Source organism: Mastigoproctus giganteus, chromosome 4, assembly GCF_048544385.1.
Source record: "Mastigoproctus giganteus isolate SK-2022 chromosome 4, ASM4854438v1, whole genome shotgun sequence".
Classification (NCBI taxonomy): Eukaryota; Metazoa; Arthropoda; class Arachnida; order Uropygi; family Thelyphonidae; genus Mastigoproctus; species Mastigoproctus giganteus.
In genome coordinates, this window is record NC_143578.1 from 187,454,891 (window position 1) to 187,481,074 (window position 26,184).

A 26,184-nucleotide genomic window follows, 5' to 3' on the forward strand; every position below is an offset into this window, starting at 1 on the left:
CCTGTACAAGTACCAATTTGCATGGTGCCCAACACACATTCAGGGTACCAAGCTTAATGGAAGTCAAACAGCAGAAAATGGCCTTTTTTATACAACATCCCGTATTGTGAATCCCTTCACAACATTTTTTCAGAGATGTTTGTCCCATTACAAACATATTTTTAGACGGTAGACCGAAGCTATTTGCTCAAATACGATGTTCCAGTAAGAGTTCAGGAGGGCGATTAAAATGAAGCATAATGAAAGTGGGTGTTAATGTCGAGTTCTTTATATTAAAAGCGGATATTATAGGTAAAATTGAGAGAGCTATGCTTGAAAGTCATTATTTTGAGTATTTATGAATATTTTTAATATTAATATTTGCAGGACTTCAGTAAAACCAGCAACATGCTGAAGGCGTTCCAGAATCTGAAGGATGATGGCGAGACAATATTCGGAAGAGAAGGTAAGATTATAAGAGAAGTAGTGTACGTTCATAATCTTGTAGAGTCCACTCTCTAATTTATTATATTATTGTTATTGCCTGAAAAGTCACGCTATAATGGTACTCCAAAGTTTCTCTGAACTTAATGTATTATCAAATATTTCAATTTTTTTATCGTTTCAACACTTAGTTTTGGAATCGTTAAAGATGCACTGTTGATTAAATTTAGAAACAAGGTTAAAATAGCTTGTCTGTTACAATTCTCTTTACAGACCCGGCGATGAGGGCTTACCCATTAGTACAGAATACAAACATGGTGTTAGTCATCGCGGTATCGTACGCCCTGTTCGCCAAAGTCTTGGGACCTCAGATGATGAAAAACAGAGAGCCATTTCATCTAAAGCGGGTGATGATAATATACAACACAATAATGGCTATTATCAGTTTCTTGATCTTCGTGGAGGTAAATGCTACATTTATATCAACGATATCACATTAAATGACATCACTACAGTTCTAATATTCGTATGACTGTATTAATTTCAGAAACTGGCGTTGCTTGTAACAGTTGGTAGTTTACGCTATACAGCAGAAAGATTTATTCTAATTTATAGAGAATGCCAGGCTATATACTAAATACTATTCGTTATTTTAATCATAACTTGTAAATATTAATTATTTGCAAATATTGCATTTCTAGTTATCAACAACCATTCAAAAATCTAAAAACAGGTTTGCATTGAGCCCGTGGCAGCATACTCCTCGTTGGAAATTTATTGAGGCTAGGGCAAAGCGCGAAATTTGCTCACACGTTCCATGCAATAGTTCTATAGGATTTTGCAAGGATCACAAGAATCATGGAGTCGGGTGCAATTTCACTTGAGACACTATAGTTGCCTATATTTCATTCATAACTTGAGACGGGTTAGCAGCGGGCTGACAGACTAATACATTTGGATATTCTCATGCTGTCTCCATCTCCATTCCCCAAAAAAAGGTGGTACAGAAGAGGGCGATAAACGAATTCGGCATCCCAAAGAAGGTGTAAGCCAGTTGCACAAAACTCACCTTCCAACTGCTCCACTATTTCAGCATTCTACTGAAAAGTGACTTTCACTTTACTAATAACATCTCAAGTATTTGATCAAAAACACTGTACAGTATTACATTTCGCCGAATTAAAAATTAAAGCAACCCCCACTGACGCATCACTTAAAAATAAAACTTTCATGATGTGCTGTCGGAAATCAAATTTAATTACTTTTTCCTTCAGGGTCTTATCGGTAGCCATCATGGTTATCAACTCCTTCGTCCGAAAACGAAGCAAAACATAACGTTATTCTGAGGTTTCTTTGGTTCCTGTGATCCATCGGCTACTACCAACTGTTGCAGTGCTATTTTAAATGCCACGTGTGAGTTAAAAAAAATTAAAAAATCCCTGTTATTTAAAAAAAAAAAAAAACACCCCATATACTACGTTATTCTTTGGATTCAGGTAGGCCGCTCAGTTTAGAATTTCATTTATAAGCATCTGTATCTTTTAAGTAAACAAATAAATCTTAACTTTCAAAAAGTAATTTGCTGTTTGAAAAGTGCCATAAATTGATGTCTCCCTCTGATAAATATTTGGATAACATTTCAAGGTGTTTTTTCTGTTTTAACCAGGGTTCATATGCCATGTTTCTAACGTACCATGAGTTTGCGTGCATGCCCGTGAGCAGGAGGTATCCCCTCGGAGTTGAAAGGGTAAGATCGCTTGACTCTCAGTGAATTATTTTAAATCTGCGCACAACAGATCAGCTCAATAAACCTATCTGTTTATTAAATGACAATTGGCATTTTGAAATTTACCAGCCGATCTTCAACTTATCTTTAAATCTCTATTCACGAAGTGGCTTAACAGTAACATCAGTCACAAACACTTTTACAACCTTCGTATTGCCTTCAAGAAAGATATTTCTAGAGAATTTGCAATACCAAAAGCAATGATAATTTTCTTGTTTATACTCCGGCACGATCACCAGGACAGAGTAGTTTACAAAAATTCATGAATATAATCGTTAATCGCATTTAGCAGTTAAGTAGGTTTAAACCACGTTTCACGAATGCATATTATAATATATCAATTATATTATAATAATCAAACAGCATTCTCTGTTTAATGACGGACGAAGTTTAGGTATTTATGAGCTATATTTTACTGGATGAAAAATGAAACATTTGTAAAATAAGGCGATGCACTGCTATCTGCAATGGAGTAACCTTTAACCAAAACATCCTAATACAGTACCAAGACTAACTTTTATTTGAAGAAAGCAATTATAAAGAGTCATTTCTGTCTTCTCAGAAATGCAAACCAGTATCTCCAAGAACAGCTCGAATTTCCTTATATAGCAGTTAAACGATCGTTAACTTCTTGCGCCGTGCTAAACTCAGTAGCGAAAGGTCTTTCCCCCTACGCATCACTCCCTGCAGACAGGCAGGCAATCACCCGCTTCGGCGGTTAATTAAACCTTTTTAGGGCCAGGAAGGTCATTTAAATGGAGATAAAGGAAAATCCCTCGCCTTCCCGTCCACGTGCAACTGAATTGCGTCTATAAGTTTTGAATGCATATTCGTAACCTTCAGGTAGAGAGAAGTATAACAAGACCTGTCCTAAATAAGTCCTGTAATCTCAGTGGTAATGTTTCTTCGAATAGATTTCCTTGAAACCAAACGATTCGCAAGTGGTACAAAACGAAAGAAAAACACCATGAAATATATTTCCTTTAACAGGAATATTTTCTGATGGTGCAATTCCGCATCAGGAAAAATTTTTCGTCAGTGCCCGTTCCCATCCACTTAGGACAACACATTCCCAGAAGAGACGCCTCCAATGAAGTTCGCCTTCATTAAAAAGCTTTTTTTTCCTTAGATGGGCGTTGTGGGGAGGGGAGTAGATATCCTGTTTTTTGTAAGACATTCAGCTGATTTTGAAATTCCATTCGCACTGAGCGTATGCCTTATTAACTTCTCAGGACTTTGCTGCACTTCCTAAACAGCTCGTTTGTATCTGGGTCTTCTAAGCCTCTTCTCATCCTTCAATAAGAAAAAATAAATTCTGTTTATGGTGAGAATATTTCCTTAAAATGTGTCTGACAAGAAAGTGCTACCTCATGGTGAGAATATTTCCTTAAAATGTGTCTGACAAGAAAGTGCTACCTCATGTCTGTTTATTCGCGTGTGCGTGGGAGGGGGGACTTGACCTAACACGTTTAGTAATCGACTTTTGAGATCTTGCCAAATGTTGATAAAAAATAGCTACAGAAGGAAGTACATCATCAATTGTCCATATATTCCTAAAGTGACTGTTCTCAAGAATTCCTTTGTTCTGTTGAAATCGTTCGCAGTGTTACTTGACGTCATCTAAGCAGCTGTTAACGTCAGCTGCTAAAATAATAACCTTTTAATGACAGATCATTAAGGGAAAGTCAGCGTGGACGATTTATAACAAAGATAAATGTCGGCCCTCTGACCTACGTTTAAATCTAACGTTTCTTCGAAACAATGGTTCAGCACAACACGTCAAGATGAATAGATGACAAACCCCTGTCCTTAAGAGACATCTGCTATAAAGGGATTTCCCCCTGCTTGTATAATAATAATAAACTTACCACTTTTATTTTACTTGAAAAAGTTGCACAAACAGATTCACACACAACTTACATTCTAATACAAGTATTTTAATACGATTCCAGCATATTTTCGAAAGGAATTAAATTTTAACCTAAACTTTAAAATTACATCCTCTCAGAGGATTCGAATTCCATTCCTAAGGCTACGATGCTCCCCGTACGATATGCAGATGAACGGCATTGAAAACAAAAAATGTCCTGCTTGCACGTAGTCACAGAATCAAACCTGAATGCATCCACATGGCGTGGAGTTGTTTCACGCCATGTGAATGAATCCACATGGCGTGAAACAACTCCAAGGATCCTCCCTTTCAGTATTCTGACTTTCACGCGTTATTACATTATGCCTAGAGTGCTCAATTTAAAAAATGTGCTGTACTTTTTGCCGCACCCTGTACATTCCCCGTAAATATTAATTTTTGAATTTTTCCGGTTGTTATTATTATCACAGCTTCTCATACTAATAACCACTAATCCTTTTCGTTTAACACGTTTTGTAATTTTCGAAATATTCACACTTGCTTCTTAAAATTTTGGAAATCTGTAAACCATTTCGGTTGCGTTAAATATGAATAAAAAAATTTTAATTCCAACGCCTCTAGATAAAGGAGGCAAATAGCACAGTCTCTGCCAAACTCGTTGAGCACTAAACGAGTCTCCGATCTCAGAATGGTCATCAAAGGTGGCACAAGTACATACAATCAATAATTCGGACAACTGAGATGAGCAGTGGTCATCTCAGTTGTCAGCAGCAGCAGGCATCTGTATGATACTGATGACCATTCCGAGATCTGTGCTGCTTTGATGACCATTCTGAGATCTTGGATGTATACAGACTATACATCCACGCTTAGCAAGTACACCAAATGGACAGACTCTTTCTTAAAAATGCACTACAGATGATTAACTGTAGCGCATCCACCAAGACTACCAGGAATGCTCCTTACTCGTTCACCAGGAGTGCTGGTGAAACTAGTTAAAACAAGCCCCGTTAAAACAAGTCCCAGTCAGTTCAACATATCTACTTGAATGTACACTACTGCGCATAAAATCATGTTTCATTCTATAAGTACTACTAGACTGTCTTGTCATCACTGTCAAAAAATTTTGTACGTTAAGGAACCATCAAAATAATCAGTTTATTGATTGTTTCTTTCTGCACTTAGCCATATAGCCGTGATGGGTTTGCCTGTTTTGTATTGGCCATAAATTGTCTGTTTATTATTTTTAACAAGTTAGTTAATGTACGCAGCGCGTTAATTACCAGATTCATTAGCACAGTAATGATTCATGACTTATAACAAAAAAAAAAAAAAAAAAAAAGCTGACTTTTGCGACCCGAGAACATTACAATTAAACGTTTCTGAACATCTGCAATATTGTCCATTCATTCCACCAATTAGCGAACGGCAACAAACATAATATCCTGTGCATAAAGAAATAATAATTGCCATATTTCTGTTATCCCGATTTTGATGAAATTTGGGAAAGTTCGACAAACTGTTCTAAAATAGCGAAATATGAAATTTCATGAAAATCCATCAACTGAAAATTGAGTTATTAAATGCGGTTAGACGGACGGTCAAATATATAATAATTAAAAGGTCAGATTTTAATGAAATTTGGGATAATTCGAACAAAATTTCTAAAAGAGTCAAATATAAAATTTATGAAAATACAACCACTAGGAGTCGAGTTGTTAGATGTGGATCGATGTCAAACAGACAGACGGAAACAGTGAAGACAATATGAGCAAATTCCGTCACACTACAGGATCACTATCAAACGTTTGAGCATTTTGGTTACTGAATAATGGAAGCAGTAGTGTCTTAGACAGCGTTGTGGTGATTGCTGTTGCAAAAGATGCTATAAAAAAGTTTAACTTGAAACCGTCTCCTAAGTTTGAGCGACAAAACCTCTGAAACTGAACTTAATATCACGGAAACTAAATATAAATTCATTCAATTCAATGAATGCCTTCAGAAAAACGGGTACAACAGGCCCCGACACCGTTGAGGGTGTCGGGGCCTGTTTTATTATTTATAATTAATTATTTATAATATTTATAATTAATATTTGTAACTTCGTTTGTAAAGAGCCCTCGACTGTGCTAATTAACGAATATGAAATTTAAAATTTCCAATAAATTATTTATAATAATCATAATAATTATTACAATAACAGACATAAAACCTCAAATCAGTATCACGCAGGTTATACGATTATAAAATCATTTTTATAAACAATTTCTTATTATGAGCTCTGAAGCCATTAAAATGAATGAGTTTTTTCCGGCTAAGTAGTCCCCCAAAGCAACAGCCATTCGGACAATCGCTAGCCCGCTTAACTATCAACTTTCCAAATTTAGGTGCTCTACTTTTAGCAGTGAGCTATAAAGTAGAGCACCTTTTACAAATTCGCCAAGAGCACAAAAGCAGATTGAGCCAGCCTCGGGCCTGTCAAGTCACGTCAACTTGATTTCATATTCCGACAACAGTTTACTAGGTACTTAATTTCTTCCTCCACCATGTCGTAAAACAAAGTGGCGGAAGAAATTAATTTTAAGTCTCCACTAACAATGCTTAATGTCTCTATTTCAAAATATATGTGTCACGATACTAATGTTACGCGAAAACCATTTCATTTAATCGCAGCTGAGCAAAACTGCGCACTCACACAATGTGCTGTCGGATTAAAACTTGTGACCCATAGGCCTGTCCCTATGTACTAGCCGCAGTAGCTGAGTGGTTAAGCGCGAGGGTAAAAAAGTACACGTTCTTTGAGTGACCGGGGTTCAAGCCTAAGACTGCTAAATACGGTGCTGTTTCTTGTATTCTCTCGATCTTGTCAACTCAACTCCTCAATTTTGATTTTAATTATGAGCTGCTGTAATTTCGTGTGCAAATCATATGGAGACCAGACCTGCTAGCGAATATGAAAACAGAACACTAAATAACCAGGCTATGAATTTCTGACTACTGACCCCAAACGCGGAAAACCTACTGCCACCTCTCATACGGTCATTTCTGACCGTTGTCATAAGTACAGAGATGGGCGAAACGGAAAGACCAAATGAACAGACCTAACACAATTTTATAATTGCTCACGGCACAGCCATTTCCACCTGCGGTTAAAACTGTAAAGCACAACAGAGAAAGATACGAGGGTGATTACAAATGAATCAAACATAAGTAAAGGAACCAAAGAATATCTGCATATTCTTTGGTTCCTTTACAAGATATAAAACAAAATACCGACTTCATTAAAACGAAGAAAAACCATAGATAATAAAGGAAACTTCGTAAATTGTCTGTTAATGTAGCGCCACTCCAATAGTCACAATATGAATGTTCATTTGAATTATAAACCATAGATTCAAGAAATTCTCATGAACTGTGATTATTATAGAACACAGTTTTCGCCAAAAACTGCAATCTTCAAAGACCACGAATAAAACGTACTGTGATGTTCTCTCGAAAACTTTATATCCAAATTTTATATTCTAAATACCCTTTATATCCTAAACATTGGACAATCCTGGAGATCGAGACCCATTAACAAATATAAAATACGCCCGGAGTACTTATAAAGATGTTTTAGAATTTCTGTTTGCCCTAATAAAGTGAGAAACAGCAGTATGAGAAATAACAATAGTCAGTTCATAACCTGGTTATCTGATTTTATATTTGTTAAGAGGTCTCAATCGACCTAGTCCAATGTATCAATCCAATTCAGTTGGACATAAAGTTTACCAGACAACAGCACTTTGTGTACTTTATTCACAGTCTTACCATGGAATGAACTCTTCAACCACGACCATTTAAATGAGAGCAGGCAGATTAAATAGCAATATGGCCTTAGTTGCTAATGCTCCTAAAAACCAAATAACAAACAACAACAACAACAAACAGCAGATTAAATCACGAGCCATGCCTTCAAGCTCACGCATTCCACTCCCAATCTTTTCTACAAATATATTCCCATGCGCACTGTTTTTCACAATTAGTATTTATGATTCTGTCTTTCTTCCAGACCAGTCCGAACACGTCCATCGGCTAGTCAACATTCAGTTCAAATTCTAAACTCATGGAACTAATTTTTACTCGTTTATTCGCGCTACTTCTCAGTCTATATCCAGCAATGGAGTAGAAGTTTCATTTTCGCTCGAGTCTGGTTTTCGGTATTCGAATTCCAATGGGGTTTTGGATCACCATTTAAATACAGAATACCAGAAGTGAATAAAAATGAACACACAGTGCACATAATCAAAAGCTGCAAAGGTTTTTCATAAATCTGCAAAGGTGTTAATCACATTAATCAGAGCATATTAAACATAAGATAAAGGGACCCCAATAACACGATTACTTTCATTTAACAGTTTCTTGCAAGGAGACGAAACATTTTCAAATTATATTTATTTGTTGAAAATATTTCTCTGCTATTCTGTTCATTAGAAAAAAATGATTATATATCGAAAAGTGTCAAATGTCATCCATGTGGGATACAATAAAGTCACTTACCAAAAATTATTTTCGAAATAAGAAAAAACGAATATGGGTAAGCAGAAAATATAATGTACACTGGTGTTCAAAGAAACCTAGGAATTTCACATTTGTAACCCTTTTTCGCTATGGTATGTTACATTAATGACTAATCACAAATAGAAATATAAACAAAAGATATTTATTAATAGTTAAGGCAAAGCTAAGTAATATTTGATATGTGCTCTCAAAATATTCCAAAATGAGCATTTGCAAACTTTATACAACAGTTTTGGTATTCACGACAATTATGGCTGAAAAGTTCACCAGGTGCAAACTAATATTTAGTTGAACCGCCTCTGGCCCTGATGACAGCAGCACACTGTCGAGGCATTGACAAGATCAATTTCTGAAGATAATCAACTGATAGTTCGTGGTTCCAAACACCAATTATGGCTTCTTGAAGTTCACGAAGGATCTTTGGTTTCTTTCTGGCAACTGCGGATTCCACACGATTCCAGCATTTCTCTATAGGATTCAGGTCCGTCCGGGCTGCTTCCTGGCCAGCTAAGAGTTGTAATGGACCGTTCTTCCAACCATTTTTTCACCTGTAACAAATGTAAACACATTACTGTCGAACCTTTAATGCAGAAATGAAGCTAAAGTAACTTACTTACACTTTTCGCCCGATGACAAGGAGCAGAGTCGTCCTGAAAGATGCAATTACTTGGCAGGTTGAAATGGTCTTTAATAACCATTAGAAGACCATTTCTGGCTATATTGGAAGGCATTAATTTGCCTTCCAATATAGCCAGGTATCCATTGACATTTACGGAACCTTTTATAAACTGCAGGTGATACGAAATGCACTCCCATATCATTTGGCTGGTAGGGAATTTCACTGCAGACACCATACAGTCTGGATGGTATTCTTCACTACGGCTAATCGTTTGTTCTCCCATCAGTGCCATGCAGGTTGAATTTCTTCTCATTCGAGAAAATAACTGACTTCCACTGCTCGGTGGGCCATTTGACATGCTCCTTACACCAAATTAATCGGGCTTTTTTTTCATTTTTTGTGTGAGGATGGGCTTCTTCTTAGGATGACGTGTTACAAGTCCATTTTTAAAGAGGCGTCTTCTGACTGTTACTGCACTTGCTACCACTCCTTATGTTCTTTCAATTCTCTTTTCAACTCAGACGAAGAAGCTTTACGGCTTTTAAGGCATAAGCGCTTCAAAACGCAGTCCTGTTTTCGCGTAAAGACTCGTTTGCGTCCGGTTCCTTTTTTCCTATCAGCAGAACCATATTCTTGAGTTTAGAAAGAAATCTACTCACTGTCGACTGACTACAAGACACTCTATAAGCAATATGACGGGAAGAACACCATTCCTCATGTAAAGCAACAATAGCACTCTTTCTTTGTGGGGTCAACTGCACGTAACTCGCCATCCTGACAAGCAGGGAATGACTGCAACTCTTGCAGAGCGTGCTTATATAGCTGAAAGTAACAGCTGGTGCAATATTACGTCATCACCTACGCGTGTCAATCTTATCTGATGCAATCTGTAAAAAATATTGCCATGTACTTAGGTTATTCGGACGACAATTACAATTTTAAGGGGTGACGTACTTTCTTTGAACTCCAGTGTATATCCTCTTGAGCCCTAACTCATTATCGCAATCAGTGCAAAAGGCACACACACACACACACACACACACACACACTGTACAAATCCTGTTTTTATTAGAGGTTCTGCATAACAAAATTCTTGGACTCAGTCTTTGTACAACTTATTGTACAAGGACTGGGTCCACATAATTTGTACAACTTATCCATCAAACGCCACGTTCGATGGATAAGTTGAAATTCTCCCGAGTTTAGATGCCTGCGTGTCAGTGCCCAACCTACTTCCTTTGCTTTTTTTTACTCAAAAGCAACAAGCAACTCAAACGTCACTTATGAAAACTGTATATTTCTTGAAAAGACTATGGTCGACTGGACTCTTTCGCATGATGAAAAATCTGATCTAGGGGATGACTGAGAATTGCGCAACTCTCGCTCGATGACAACTCTGTCACTATGTAAAAAAAGCTGATATGCATTTCCTGTTTAAAGGATTTGAACCCAGGCCTTTTCCACAACGATCGCAACCGCTGTGCTAGCAAGGGCAACTTGTATTGTATTTTATCGTTTCGATTTCGGAATTTCGACTATGATTTTCTTGATGCCATTCAGATATGACTTCCGGAAGGGAATTTCTAAGCGAAAGACAATGCTTGAGGTTCGATCTGTAAACTTTGATTTGATCGCTTACGAGTGGGTTAAAGTAGTGATAGGCACAATCGAATACAGTATTTGCATAATCGATTATGGATTTTTGCCAATCCAATAGAAAAGTATAACCGGAAATGTACCTGAAGCACGGGGGGAATGCACATACACACACTCTCAGAAAAAGGGAGAGAAACTAATTTAATAAACACTAAATTAGTTTTTAACAGTCAGTGATAGTAAGAATGTTGTTGTTGTTGGTTGGGTTTTAGGAGCATAGGCAACTATGCTCCTAATACACGGACCATGCTGCTCCGTGTATATTGTCTGTAAATTGCTTGTGTTTTGAGGTCGATTTTCTGTTTTGCTGGAGAAAAACCCGAGTTTACGGGAGGAAAAACCACGCTAACCTCGCCTGAGATCGACTAACTCAGCCACTAAGTGAAAAAGACCCATAAATATTTCCCCGTCGTCAACGGGATTCGAACAGAGGCCTTTTCCACCCGGTGTGGGGAGGACGGTGACCTTACCAACTGTGCTAACCACGAGAGCATTAGTAACAAGGAACACGAAATACTGTACAGTTATTTAATTATAAAAAAAGTAGCGTATTGTAATTTGAGTTCCATCGTCACTATCATTAGATTGGTGCTTATGTAATGTTCTTTAAATTTAAGTTATTTATTTTAAATTCATTTTATTACTTGTATTAAAGCCTAAACACAGAGTAAACATATATCAAGTTACTTTTTAATTAATATTTTCAATAAAACTGCTAAAATCCCGAATACGGATTGAACACATTGGTATAATTGTGGATAAGTCTTGTTCGTACATTCCCCTTAACTTGAATGCCTGTACAAGAATTTGAATTTAATTTCTGAAGTTAATTTTTAGAGAAATATTTTCGCCAGCCATATGCTAATTCTAAGCTGTTGTTTAATTTTAGGGCAACACTCTAGCGTGGGTTTTTATGTTCACAAAGATGATCGAATTTCTTGATACGGTGAGTACATATTTTATTTCGTTTACAAACTCTCACTAAATCAATAACAACTTGACTTCTAAAAGTGATTCAGTACATTACTGTAATGAAAAAAAGTAAATCATAAAGGTAAAAAAAAATAAATAACGAACCACCGGCATAGTGCCAAAGAGCCTCCATAAGAACCTAACAGCAATAGGCCTCCCAGAGAACATTTACATGGAACTCCAGAAAGGCGCGATCCTGAACACCTGTGGAACAGTAAGAAAGTTCCTCGACCAACACAGTAATAACAATGATAATAGTAACGGGACACAACCAACCACCCCCCATGCACTTGGTTCCAGTACGTGTCATGGTGCGAGAAAAAACCCATAAAGAAGTAAAAGTAAAGATGAAAATACATCTGCTTAAAAAGGAAAAGGAATTTAAGCAACTGATTCAAACAGTTCAGGAGGATGTTAAGAGAAAGAACACGGCTTCACCTGAGCAAGCTACAGGCAAACTGTATGAAGTCCTCTGTAGAATTGAAAGCACTCTACAGGAAACTCTTAGAAGGCAACCTATCAGCTGTCATATCGTCAATCCAGCCAAGAAATTAAATGTAGCCACTCAGACAGAATCCAACAGGTCGGGACAAGTACCTGGCACTTCTTATGCATCTTTCGATGTAGCTTGTTCACCCTCGTATTTAGATGCCATTCTTAGCCCTCACTTGTGGCCGCTCGGCTCACGGGTCAGGGAATTTCGAGAAAATTCTCGAACCTCTGCACCCAGGAACTGTCGCTAGTAACTAAAGGGACCAGAGGGAACAAAGGGAACTCAATTTTTACCCAAAACGTCAGGAGCATCTGCAATAAGCTCCATTCCCTACAATCACTCTTGTTCCTTGAGGAATTTGGGATTATTTGCCTTACAGAGACTTGGATGTCATCCAATAAACAGCTCGACACGTTGTTCAGAAACTCATCTTATCATGCAGCTGCCAATGATCGTATGGGAAGAAGAGGGGGAGGCGCTATGATTATTTCCCATCGTAATTTTACACTCTCCTGCCTGAGGTCCAGCAGTACTGATAGTTTTGAAGCTTTGTGTGCCAATGTAACACGCGGAAATCACCTGATCGAAATTTGTCTAATTTATCTCCCACCGAATCATACACAAATACTCCAGGGATGAACTGCAGTCATGGCTTGCAAGCTACCTTGCTTTCGATAAACCTACCTTTCTTACAGGGGAGTTCAATACGCCCACCCCAAGACGCTCGGAAACTAGGCGAGACTGCATCACCTTCACTGAAAATTTAGGATTCGGTTTCTTTGAGTCACAGCCTTGAAGGGGCGATCAAGCATTAGACCTAGTATCCATCGTACTGTAGATTTGACGCCCACAATCCCGACCTTCACTTTTAATTCAGACCACAAACCACTCACGTTTGCTTTTACGTTCCCGTCGATGCATCCTAGGGATGATGAAGTCCTAACCAAAACCATTTTCTCAGTTAATTTCATCAGGGAAGATATCATAATGAATTTTCTCACCTCAACCAACTGGGCAGCACTTTCCACCCTACCGACTGAAGAAGCCACTAATGGTCTGGCTTTCCTCCTAAAGGCAATGGCGATTTAAGGAGCTTCAAAAACCATCAGAATCTTTAAATGGACAAAACCGTGGTTCTCAATAGATCTGAAGCCCGCTTTTCTGGGCTTCAGATCTATTAAAAAAACTTTAGGAAATGGAAGAGTACTGGATCCACAAGTGATTTCATTAGCTTTAAAAAGAAGCGAGCATTTTTCCTGAAGCAAAAGCGACACGCCACCAATAGATATATAGCTAATAGGTTAGTTTGCTCAAAGCGGCCATTTGCAAACCATTGCAGCAAAGATATTAAGATGGATGAAAGCCATTTCATTGAGTGGGCCGATAATACATTTGGTAGGAGTCATGTAAAGAAAGAATCGAATCCTCCCATCTCCATCCCATTACGTGATTGACTCCCTGTCTGCGCTTAACATCACAAAGGAGAATCTGCTGAAAGTAATAAAGAGTTACCGAACAAAGCTACTGTAGGATCTGATGGATTTCCCTTGTTTATCGTTAAAATATCCTGTGTTTTCATTATGGATGCTCTTTTACATATCTTTAATGAAATTTTACGAACCTCAACAGTGCCCCAAGTTTGGATACACTACTGCGTCCAACCCGGCACCTCCGTAGCCAGGTGAGAAGGAGCAGCAGTGCGTAGCACACGCTTCTTGATTAGACCGGGGTTCGAGCCCGTCACCACCAAATACGGAGGATGCGGAAAGGTCAGGGAATGACCACCGCATATCCCCGGAGCAATATGGCCTTAGTTGCTAATGCTCCTAAAAACCAAACAACAACAACAACTTGCGTCCAACCCATTCCGAAGAATTCGAGGCCAAAAACTGAGAAGGATTTTCGTCCTATCTCAGTGGGCTCTTCGCTCCTTAAAGTTTTTGAAAAGCCGATCCTTACTCAACTTATGGAGCACTGTTTCCATCACAGACCTCGCCACCTTCACACTGTGGTCCCTGGAAGATCTACTACCACCAATCTCCTTCAAACTCTTTCACATACAGGAAGCTTTGAATTCTCGAACTCAGCTCGACATAATTTTTCTGGACGTCAAATCAGCATATGACAGGATTTCCATCACATCCTTACTTAATATCATGAAGAACTACTTCAGGATCTCAGATAACCTGCTCACCGTACTCAATAAAATTTTGCAGGAAAGAAGGGTCCTTGTAAGAGCATGATGGTCTCTCCCGTTCCTTTACTGTCTGCAGAGGGGTTCCACAAGGTGGCGTTTTGTCAGCAGCACTGTTTGCAGCTGCTTTGGAACCTCTTCTGGCAAATTTCAAAAACATGATCTCTTACGCCGATGATTTAAAGCTCTTCATTCATTTGGATCAGCCAGGACATGCCCTCTCAGTCAGAGGCGGATTTAACGGCGGGCGCACCGGGCGCGCGCCCTGGGCCCCGACTTCTGAAGGGCCCATGCAAAACCCCAACAAATTAGTTTAACATATTAGTTCAAAACTTTGTGATATTATTATGCTATTATTAATTATATTACACATATATTATATTCAAATTTTATTGGAAATAAAACATTAATAGTACATAATATTTTTTATTTATTTTAAAAAATGGTTAACATGTATTTTTGTTTTCCCTGTCTCTTTTTTTTTTTTAAGGGGCCCAATATTTTCTTCTGCGCCCGGGACCTCAACCGACCTTAATCCGCTCCTGCTCTCAGTCCAAAGAGCTGCAATAAAACATATAAATGAGATAAACACCTTTCTGCATTACATTGGACTCAAGCTAAATGCCGAAAAATCTGCCCGGATGACCTTCACAAAGAGGAAAAGAATAATCCCAATGCACGTCTCTATAAATGGACATCAAATAAAGCATGTCAACTCGCACAGGGACCTCGGTTGTGCCACGTCATACGACTGCTACGGGACCTTACTACAGAAGTGTACTGTACACTTCACGGGATCACAATCGTCGCAAACGATCACAACTGCACGGAGGTGAGTGGATGCTAAACCACAACAGAGCGAGACCTCGCACTGCTCATATTGTCATCGAGTACTTAACCAGCATTAATGTCAGATGTGTTCCTCATCCACCCTAGAGTCCTGACCTTGAACCCTGAGATTTTTTTTTTTTTCAAAGTTAAAGTAAGAGCTGCGAACAAAACGCTTCCAGTCATCAGAAATTGTAAAGACAGCGGAGGCGATTGTCAAATGCATGTCAAAAAAATGGCTTCCACCATGTTTTAGAAGAATGGCAGAAACATTGGTGTAAGTGCATTTTATCAAATAGGGACTACTTTGAAAAGGTCCATCAAAATTTGGATGATTAATAAAAAGTATGTTGTGAAAAAAAAATTATGATCATTCTTTATCGAACAGTTTTCGTATATGCAGATATCAGTTCATGTTATTTTGATTGTTTTGGTAGAATCCTAGAGGGAAGAAATAATGATTATATCTTACAATTCGTTTTCTTTTTTAGGTGTTCTTCATTCTAAGGAAGAAATTCACTCATATCACTTACCTCCATGTTGTTCATCACGTGGGAACTTTCCTGATGACGTGGCTAATCGTAAAGTATGCACCTGGTAAGTAACTTCACTTAGAGACACGGTTGACACGAAATGTCGCTTCAATCACAGCCATCATTAGGCATGTGAACCAGTGAAACTGTACTGGTCTTCCACTTGCACGAGGTCTCGTGCAATAAAATTTTAACACCATACAATTTATTTTCAGTAAAATTTTTCCTCTCCCCACGTCTTAAACACAAGCCATAGTTAACAGCTCAGAATACAGTGAGACGAGAATTATCCAAACAAGACAAGACAGCGCCACCTACACGCCTTTCTGCACATATCAATTCAGTTATCTTAACAATTAAGAAAATTAATTACTAATGTCAAAGCTAGACTTACTTTCGTTTAGCAATATCAGGTGACAAAGCCGATGGGTGAAGTATTTTTTCCTCTTTTAAAGACCAGTAAACGCAGCCAACTACACGTGCCGAAATACTAAAGAACAAACACAAAACAAGTAAATAACTCAAAACCTTTTATTCAGTTAAGACAAAACGTTACTGAGACAACTTTAATTAATGCCTTAATAAAAATACGCAGTCAACATATTTAAATCTGAAATTAGAGTTATGCATGTGGTTCATGAGCTGTCAAAAATAGAGCGTTAATAATCACGTTAACAACAGCTCATATCAATTTCTCGTGCAGATTTATTTATTAATAATAAGTACACATTTACAGGAACGGTTATATATATATATATATAAAACCGTGTATATATATACACGGTTTCAACGATTAATTGGTAAAATGGGTCGCTCTCTTTGCTATCCAAGAAGCCTAGTGCATTCAGTTGTTTTTTACAATCTCTTCTACATTTGATCTAAAATGTGAGATTTCTTCCAGTAGGATATACTGAAATATTTAGTGAACAGAAGGTATCGATTACCGTTCCTGTTGAAGGGTTTACGCAAGTTTCCATTAAGAAGTCTGTGACTGGAAACGCTCCTGACAAGAAGCATCCCAAGCAATAGCTTGAGGTCCGAGGATCTGGCTATCCATTCCATACAGGATGACAGGACGTTGAAAACTAACACGGACCATCGCAGTAAAATAGCCTCACCGGGCCTCGAATTTCCCACCTCCAACTCCTCTTTTCTGTACATGAATTATTCTTGATTATTCGAAACCAGAATCAATTTCAGGATATATTTATTTATCATTAAAAAGATACAAATAAATAACTTCGAGTAAAAGTACAATGAAATATTACTGCAGAATGTGTGAAATATACCGAGTTAAAAATATAATGAAATAAAATCTAAAAACAGCAGTTTTTGGCACCTGTAAGTTGCCTTTATCAACTGTAATATTTTCATGGGGGCAGTGAGCATAAATACATGACAAAAAATGTAGAAGTATCACATATAATAATAGTGAAGAAAGGAAAGAAGCAATTGTTGGCTGTGCCAAGGTTAACATAACCCCAAGTCACTCGCTAATTACCCGAAAGATGGGAATGGATTGACTAACTAACGGGGCACTACAGATTCATGATTTTGATCTCACAATTTCTGAGAGAAGAAGCTTTGTTAATAACTATATTCGTAAGTGAACATAATAATGCGCGTTTAAATGTGTTCATATAAATCCGCTTACCCTTCTCTTTTCGTGTTCAAAGCTGCTTAGATTTCTGTACATCTTCTGTATCCAAAATGTCAATATTTAACGTTGAAATATGCTAATGAGACTCCTCCGCTTCTCCCGGAACGATGATTTGATTTGAAAATCTTTGAGAATAACTTGTTAGTCAAGTCAGCTATGGGCAAGACCCCCGTCACATTCCCCTCCTCTCCTTTCCTTCCACTCTTCACTTTATTCTGTGTGATACTTTTTAAAAATTTTTTTTTTATATTTTTATAATCATTGGCCCCCCTACCCCCACCCCTTTGCAAATATTACAGTTGATAAAGACGACATACAAATGCCGGAAAGCTCCCGTGTTTTAGATTCTATTTCATTATATTTCAATGCTTGCAAATCAGTATATTTCAAACATTTTACAGTAATATTTTAATGCATGTTTAATCGAAGTTGTTTAGATTTCGTTTGTATATTTTTAATAATAAACAAACATATTCTGAAATCTGGTAGGGGTAATCAAGAATTATTCACGTATACAGTTCGTGACCCAAGATTTTTTTCAGTTATTCTCTTTTCTAAATTGGACTGCTGTCCCATCTGCACCTCGACGACGCTGCATACAGATTCTATACTCTCCTTCTGATAGTACCAGTTTACCTGGTGAGCTCTGTAAGAACATGCAGCGCAGAGCTCTGTAAGAACATCATCCAATAAGAGAAAGTCTCGCTCAACTGCTTCCCCAAAAGAAGGAACATAAAGATCAAGTTTCAAGTTCTTAGAATATGTGGAGAAGAGAGACCATCACCACCTTCCTAATGTAACTCTGTCCTGACGTCCGAAAAAGGGCTTCGTGCAACCGACTGGAGACTGTACCTCGACGCATCAATGAAGAGCTCTCTGGCTCTTAGGTATAGTCAACATATTGTCCGTACCAATTCAGACGGCCGTTCTGTCCCAAGGGAACAGATGGCTGGGTATCGTGTATAGAGACTCCTCTCATGAATCTTCTGTAGATAGTAAGCATGGATCCAGGCAATCTTGTAGATCCAACAGGCTAAAGCAAGTTGCCATGCCATGAAGTCCATATGACGCTTCTGAGTTATGGCCAGACAACGGTCATCTTGCTTGGAGGTGAATGGAGGAAGCCTATCAGCAGGTCTTTTGTGCTATTCCACCAGCTATAAATAATCCCTAGTCGCTTATGTCCCGTTTTACTTACCCATTCTTAGTAACTTTCAAAACTCATTTCTATAAAATTGATGAAATGATCTTCAGAAAATTTGTTGAAATACTCGTATTAAAAGTATGTTTGTAGTGATTCGAATTCAAGTCGTTATTATTAACCTACAATGTATCAAGTGTGTGCCATTACAATAACTGTCCAAAAACGTTATAAACGTTGTATGCGGAGTAAAAGTACGTTTTTTGTAAGAAAAATAAATATTCAAAGACACGTTGGAGATATGTTGATCATAAAGGCAGAAGTTATCAGGAGAGACTGCTTCTACAGAGATGGGATACTCGTCAATGGAAAGGGTGCAAGAATATTTGCTGATTCCATCGAGGCAGAGTTAGGTGGGTCAGAAAACTGCTAGCTTGGGGGTGATTCTCAAACAGCAGAGGTGAAAGATTCTTGCACTGCTTCTATTGCAATGAGCAGCAGCCTCGAAAGCAAGGTGCTCCGGATTTCAAAAACTGCTGGGAGTCATCATGAAACAAGTATATACATGGGTTGTTAGGATAACGAAGAGTAAGAACAGGTGCATGTATACTTGCATCATACCAATGCTAGGAGTTTAGTAAATAAATTTGATGAATTTTTAGAGGTGTTCAAGGCATCAAAGGCAGATATTGTTGGGATATCAGACGTGGTGTCACACAGATAAAAGAAATACAGAACCAGAATTTGGGGAGTACAATGTATACAGAAAGGATAGACAGGGTAAGAAGGGAGAGGGGGTTATACTGTTAAGAAACAAATAATCTTAGGAAGTACATCCAGTTGACATTAGTAGACAGTGCAATGTTGAGTCAGTTTGGTGTGACATAAGCACGGAGAAACGGAAAATGAGAGTAGGAGTATGTTATAGGCCTAATGACTCTGGGTACATTGGACAACTGTACAGGGAAATAGAGTGGGCCAGTAAATCAATGGGGATTTTAATTTCCCAGATATTGACTGGAATTTGTGGATTGGTCACTCACACACTAACAAGACCTTTGTGAATTTATTGAACGATTGTTTTCTACATCAGCATGTTCAGGAGGCAACTAGAGGGAGTTAATACTCTTGATCTGATTATCAGTAGTGATTCTTCATGCGCTAAGATTCTGCAGATAAAGGAACCACTCGCTGGCTCTGATCAGTGTGCTGAAGTGGGATTTACTTAAAGATATAATTACCATCAGGGGTAAAGGAAAGGGTCTTTGCTTTCGTAAAAGGTGGCTACAGTAGTCCCAGTTTTTAAGTTCCATACAGTGGGACAAACTGATGATATTACCAACAGCAAATTCCAAATCGGAAGTATTCAGAGAATTAACAGTGGACTAGGCTTTTCATACCAACTAAGAAATACTGTTCAAGGTTTAGGCCTAAAAGATGTCAAATGAACTAATGAGACTCGTGGCAGAGAATAAAAATGCATGTGATGCATATAAATTATCTGGAGACACAGAAGCCTATGGCAAAAAATAATTAGTCTGTAATCAAGTCACAAAGGAGATTAGGCAAGCGAAGGCAGATTATGAGAAATCTTTGGCAAGGCATGCAAATAAAAACAGAACTTCTTTATTTATATAAACTCTAGAAGGAAAAGAATGAATCAGGTTGTTCCACTTGATATCGATGGTTCGACTGTTGATGATCCTGCTCAGATAGCTGACAAACTGAATGACTATTTGCATCTACATTCACACATGAGGAATTCTCTAGGGAACTAGAGGCCTAGGGAACTAGAGGCCAGAAGTTTATCAAACTCTAATAGGGAGCTAAATCATTTTGTAATAACTAAGAGCAAAGTAGAGGAGAAATTGATGAAGATAAACATAAGAAATGCAATTGGGTTTAATGGGATTTATCCAGTTATATTAAAGGAGGCTGCAAAGTAAGTAAGCAAACCTACTTTGCTGACTCCTTTATGTTTATGAGCGCATCCTTGTACTCGGGGGGGAGGGGCTCATGGACTGGAGATATGCAAATATATACCCAATTCACAAAGGGGATCAAAAGGCGATATGAGTAATTACAGACTTGTTAGTTTTACTTATGTTCCGGGGAAAATAATGGAGTCACTGGTTAAAGAAGCATTGTAGGATCATCTAGACAAGATAGCAGTAATAATTCAGACACAGCATGGGTTTGTTAAGGGGAAGTCTTGTCTGACCAATTTGAGTGGATACTATCATGTGGTCAGAAAGGAACTGGATGCAAAAATAATTTGATACCATATACTTGGATTTCAGGAAAGCTTTTGATACTGTTGCACATGGAAGACTGCTGTACAAATAGGGGCAGTATGCCATTAAGGGAAAGCTACTGCTATGGTTGAAGGGATGGTTGAGTTGGAGAAGACAGAGATAATCAGTGGACACTGCTCTTCGTGGACTAATGCTATTAGTGGAGTTCCCCAGGGTTCGGTGTTGGCCCATTGTAGTAAATTTGTAAATTTTTAGTAAATTTTTTTTTGTAAATTTGTCAATAATATTGATGAAGGTGCATCAGGTTTAATGTTGAAGTTTGCAGATAATACAAAGGTTGGCAGGATTGTTATTGACAGTAATCACAGGATCTAGAAAAGTTGGGCTGAGAAGTGGCAATTGAAGTTTAACGTTGACAAATGCAAAGTACTGCACAGGCAGCAGTAGTCCCAGAGAAATGTAAAATAACTGGGAATAATTTTGCATTATTATTATTTTAGAGTTGCCCGTAATTGAATACATTAACCCGTATTTGTGTCTGTAAATTGCGTGTGTTCTATGGTCGATTTGCCTGTTTTGCTGGACGAAAAAACCTCAGTTTTTGGAGAGAAAAACCTTGCTATCTACGCCTGAGACCGACTAACTCAGCCACGGAGTGAAAAAAGCCCATTAAATTTCCTCGCGTTACGACGGGATTCGATCCCGGGCCTTTTCCACCAGGTGTTGGGAGAACGGTGACGATACCATTGTGCTACACGCGCAGACAGGGGATAATTGTGCAGTCAGATATAAAGTTTTCTAAGATGGCAGACAGGCTGCCAGGCCAGCTCAACTGGATCTTGTCAATGCTAAACAGAAATTTTGCCAGCAGGGATAAGGAGGACATGGATGGATGGAGTACCGGAGTGCATGACAGCCCGAGGCTTAACCGACCAAGACACCCAGAACCGCACTTTATGGCGGGGAAAAAAATTCCTAACAAGAAATAACTTGTAGGCTGAGGAAACCTATTGTAAATGGAAACACTCCTCTTGAAGAAGAATAAGGAGGCGTTTGTCCCTTTGTATAAGGCAATGGTCTGGCCACACCTTGAGTACTGCATACTCGAGTACTTCATTTTAGGAAAGATGTGGAGTTACTAGAACGAGTACAGGGAAGGGTAACAAGATTGGTGAGGGAACGAAGAGGTCCTCTTACCAAGAAAGGTTTAAGTTCAGCAAATTGCAGCGTCTGGAGAGTAGGCACCTACGAAGTGATGTGATTGAGCTGTATGAGACCTTGAATGGCTTGAGCAGGTTCAATGCTGATGGGATTCTTCTTTTGTTTAGATTACGAACCTGAGGGGCATAAACTGAAAGACAGTTGTAGAATAGATGTGCGGAAGTTTGCCTTTAGCCAGCGGGTAGTTGATTTAAGGAACAAACTTCTCTGTAGTTGTAGAAGTTGACAGCTTAAATTCGAGGAGGAACTGGACAAAATATTGGAGCGAACGGATGGGTGAAATGGGCAGCGTTTATTTATTTATTTATATTTTATTATTTTTTTTATTGCTGATGCTGTACAGCTTTCTTGCATCATAATCTCTTAGTAATGCTAATGGTATTACTACCGCCGGCGAAGGTGAAGTTGTTCTCGAAAAAGTAGTCGTGTACCGGATGTTTCGAAAAATGAGGTGGTAAAACAATTGTCTGTGTGTGAAAAAAGAATCCGTGAAGGACTCTTACTGATTCCAAAAATATTCAGTAATGCGATGGCTCCTCCGAAGGTAGCCGGTTACGAATTTGTCACAGAAGGGCTTATTATGGTTCAAGAAATATTCGATAATAGCACCAAGAGCTGTAGTTACTATTTCACAATAGAATGAAAACAGCATTGCCCAAATAGTTGGGAGAGATTATTTATGGATGATGATGGTGAAGACAGAATCGTGCATTTGCAAGTGACCAAGTAAAACAAACTCTGGCTGTCACTAAAGACTTCTTCAGAGTTATTCATGAATTATTAAGATTAAGCCAAGCCAGTCCTTTCTGGAAAAAGGGGAAAGGATTAAAGTACGAAATTTAATTTTGTTTGTGTGTTATTTTTCCAGCAGTAACGTGTTTCGACACGTTTAAACAAAATAGATTACAGAGAAGGTAAAAAGTTAAGGAACACTTTCTGTCTAAAAAGTACATTTGGACACATTTGAAAGCCTACCAACTTTTCTTATATGATGATGATTATTTTTCTGATTTAAGGACATATGAGGGATATATTCTCTACTCCCTCAAAAGGTTGTTGGGAACAGACCAAAAGGAAAAGTAAGACATTTTTAAAACGATAAGATGTACGAGTCCAGGGTTCATTAATTTAAATATATTTAAATATCCTTCGAACAACCATCAAAATAAAAATAAAAAAAAGTTTTGTATTATTGTTACATTCAGTGCTGTTCGTTTAATTCAAATCTACGTTTATTAAACGCAGGTGGCAGCAGTGGAATAATGGCACTTATGAACACTTTTGTTCACTCTGTCATGTACACCTACTACGCCTTAGCAGCAGTTGGGCCGAGCATGCAGAAATATCTCTGGTGGAAAAAACATCTGACTAAGCTTCAGATGGTAAGTAATGAATATCAACTTTGTATTCTAGTTACTCGAAAGAAGGCTTCAGAAGTAGGGCTAACCCTATTTCTGACGCCTTTCTATTGGTTAAAAGTGTAGCAACTAAGACACCATCAAACAGATAACAATCATGCAGGCAACTACATGTTTGTGGTCTGCAAGGGACTGTTTGAGCCGTTGTATCGGAAAAACATAAAATAAACACTCTGAATTTGTATCCATTGCTAATCAAGCGCCACAATTCTCATTAGGCAGTCCCATTCATCAAGCGCTTTGATCGGAACAGTGGGAACGTGCTTCTTTTGAAAAACACACAATAGGACTACAATAATGATAATCCAGCATTAATTCATTAATAGACAGACCTCGCTTTCCTTTTGTGATGTATCCAAGAAAGACACAGATGGGCCTATTTTCTCCATGTGGTTTAAGACTACAATTCTCCCGTTGCTGATTATCTGAAATGAGTGTTTCAATCTCTGCACCAATGCCACATCCGTATGCGTTCTGTAACTGTTCAAAACATTATCATTATCTATGGAGAGATTCCCTTGTGAAAACGGTCCTGCTTTCCTCCATAAATATTTCAGGTAGTCGATGACTAGATGCCAGGTATATGGAGTTTGTTTTGGTTGGAACTCCTAGTGAATGGGTTCCCCATTATGCTGGCTGAATTGGTCATCGGTGCATCTCTTCGCTGTATGCACGGCTACACTTGTTCCCTTGGAACAAGTGTAGCCGTGCCATGGCATGGAGTGTAGCAAAATACTACACCCTCCTAACAATGAAGATTAAGGGATGGCCCATTCCAACTTTTCCTACAAAACCGAGAGAAAGAGGGGTGTCTTTCAGAATAATATCCCAATAAAAATTGGGATATTATTCTGGTATATCTCCCAAATTAATTAAATTATGTTCACACTTTGATGGCTGCATAAGGCTGCAGGTACGTTTCTGCAGCCACAGTATTACTGAATTTTTGGTATCATGGATAGGATCATGTGACGATTGGACATCGCGACAGTACAGTGCGTAACTCTGTATTGTTACAAGACCACTCAGCCACGATTGTGCAATGCCTATGGCTGATCGAGACCTCCAGTGTGAACGCTTTTAAGAAATTTTCATTTCTGTCCACTGGCAGCATGTTACTATTCATCCTACTTTCTCAAGGTAGAATTCGGTTCTTTTTGGTACAAATTAATATTACTGTTCCACAGAATTTTATTCCTTTCTGATAGCCTCTTTTTCTCTCTACCACCTTTCAATATAAAATGTATGCATTTAGTATTGTATTGCAATAATTCGATATCAAATGGTTAATTAAGGCTTTTTTTAACTGTCTTCCAGGCCCAACTATTTCTAATATGTGTCTACTACACTCAGATAGCTCTGATACAGGACTGTGGCTATCCGTTAGTCTTCTCCATCATCAATGCATCGACCAGCGGTCTGTTTCTCGCCCTCTTCATCAATTTTTATATCCAAGCTTACCTGAAGGGCAATCGAATTTCCCTTGCTACGCGATCTGTTGTGACAGCGTGCAGTGGGGATTATAGAGAAGCAGTATCGGAAAGTACGTCAACTTTCAAGCCATCTTCGGATTTCAAATATACGAACGGCAGTATTAACGCAAATGGTTATGTCACACACAGAAAAGCAGCCCCTACTCGTGAGTCAAAAGAACCCACCGAGGCCTCCACGTGAGCATATCAACACCACATTCTATGAATTGTGGCAATATTTGAGCATCAAATTTATTAAAAGTTTTCGCTCAATCAACCAGAATTCATTATTTCGGCGTTCTATTCGAGTTTCCTCCAGTCCTTGTGATGCCCGTTCAAGTGCTTCTAATCTTTATTACTCAGGTATCTACTTCTAAATGTCTGGCGACTTTAGGTTTTGGACACAATCCTTTATTGTCATTAAAAGAAAGCAAAGGAAAACAGTTATGAATGAAAAGAAGCAACTGGAATTTCTATTACAACGCCATGAAGATAATAAAGAATTTAAATATATTTACACTCAAGTTTTACGGTGTGTAAATTTTCAAAATTTTACGGGTAAGAAAAGTTTGACAAGACTGGTTCTTGAATAATGGATAATATGCGTATTGGACGAATGCCGAAGTATTCTACAAATGAAAGCAACCATAAAATCAAAAATAAATGTTAATGTGTTAGAAAATCGATGCTATGTGTCAGAAACTCAATATTATTGAACAATTGTTTTAAACCTGTGATTAACCGGAATTTATACTGTACACTGTACTTGTTAATTAACTTAGTGAAACAAGACTTTAAAATAATAAACTAACTAATGATACGTGTGAACAAATTAGTTCTTTTGCTAGATTAGCTGCGCTTGCGTACTTCACAAATTGATCTGAGAGTATTCAAAACAGCAATCGCATCTAAAAGTTTTATTTATTCAAATTTCCGTTTGTACAAGACAAATGAATTATTTTTTCGCTACTATTTTACTTTAAAACAGTAACATCCAAACTTTAAATTGATGTATGCAGATTTACACAATTAGAAAGAAAAATGTTTACGAACAGTTTTAAAATAGACACCCAAAAATAGGGG

General features: G+C 38.1%; 1 protein-coding gene across 2 annotated transcripts; it reads left to right on the forward strand.

The window, feature by feature from the left end:
• The first annotated feature begins 365 nt into the window (after positions 1-365).
• Positions 366-25,510, forward strand: LOC150087263 (very long chain fatty acid elongase 1-like). Of its 2 annotated transcripts, XM_090371922.1 has the most exons (7): positions 366-445; positions 697-887; positions 2,090-2,170; positions 11,804-11,860; positions 15,893-15,998; positions 23,457-23,593; positions 24,947-25,510. In XM_090371922.1, the coding sequence occupies exons 1-7, from the start codon at positions 388-390 to the stop codon at positions 25,301-25,303; spliced, it is 987 nt and encodes a 328-aa protein (XP_090228048.1). In that variant the 5' UTR covers positions 366-387; the 3' UTR covers positions 25,304-25,510. The 2 variants fall into 2 exon arrangements, with proteins under 2 accessions (XP_090228048.1, XP_090228049.1); XM_090371923.1 differs by lacking the exon at positions 697-887 and having other exon boundaries at positions 386-445.
• The last annotated feature ends 674 nt before the right edge of the window (positions 25,511-26,184 follow it).

Bases quoted from the DNA above. Each gene is read 5' to 3' on its own strand.
- LOC150087263 (XM_090371922.1), top strand. From the start codon at position 388: ATGCTGAAGGCGTTCCAGAATCTGAAGGATGATGGCGAGACAATATTC. The intron at 888-2,089 runs GTAAATGCTACA...TGTTTTAACCAG, and splicing joins GTTTCTTGATCTTCGTGGAG to GGTTCATATGCCATGTTTCT. The intron at 23,594-24,946 runs GTAAGTAATGAA...ACTGTCTTCCAG, and splicing joins ATCTGACTAAGCTTCAGATG to GCCCAACTATTTCTAATATG.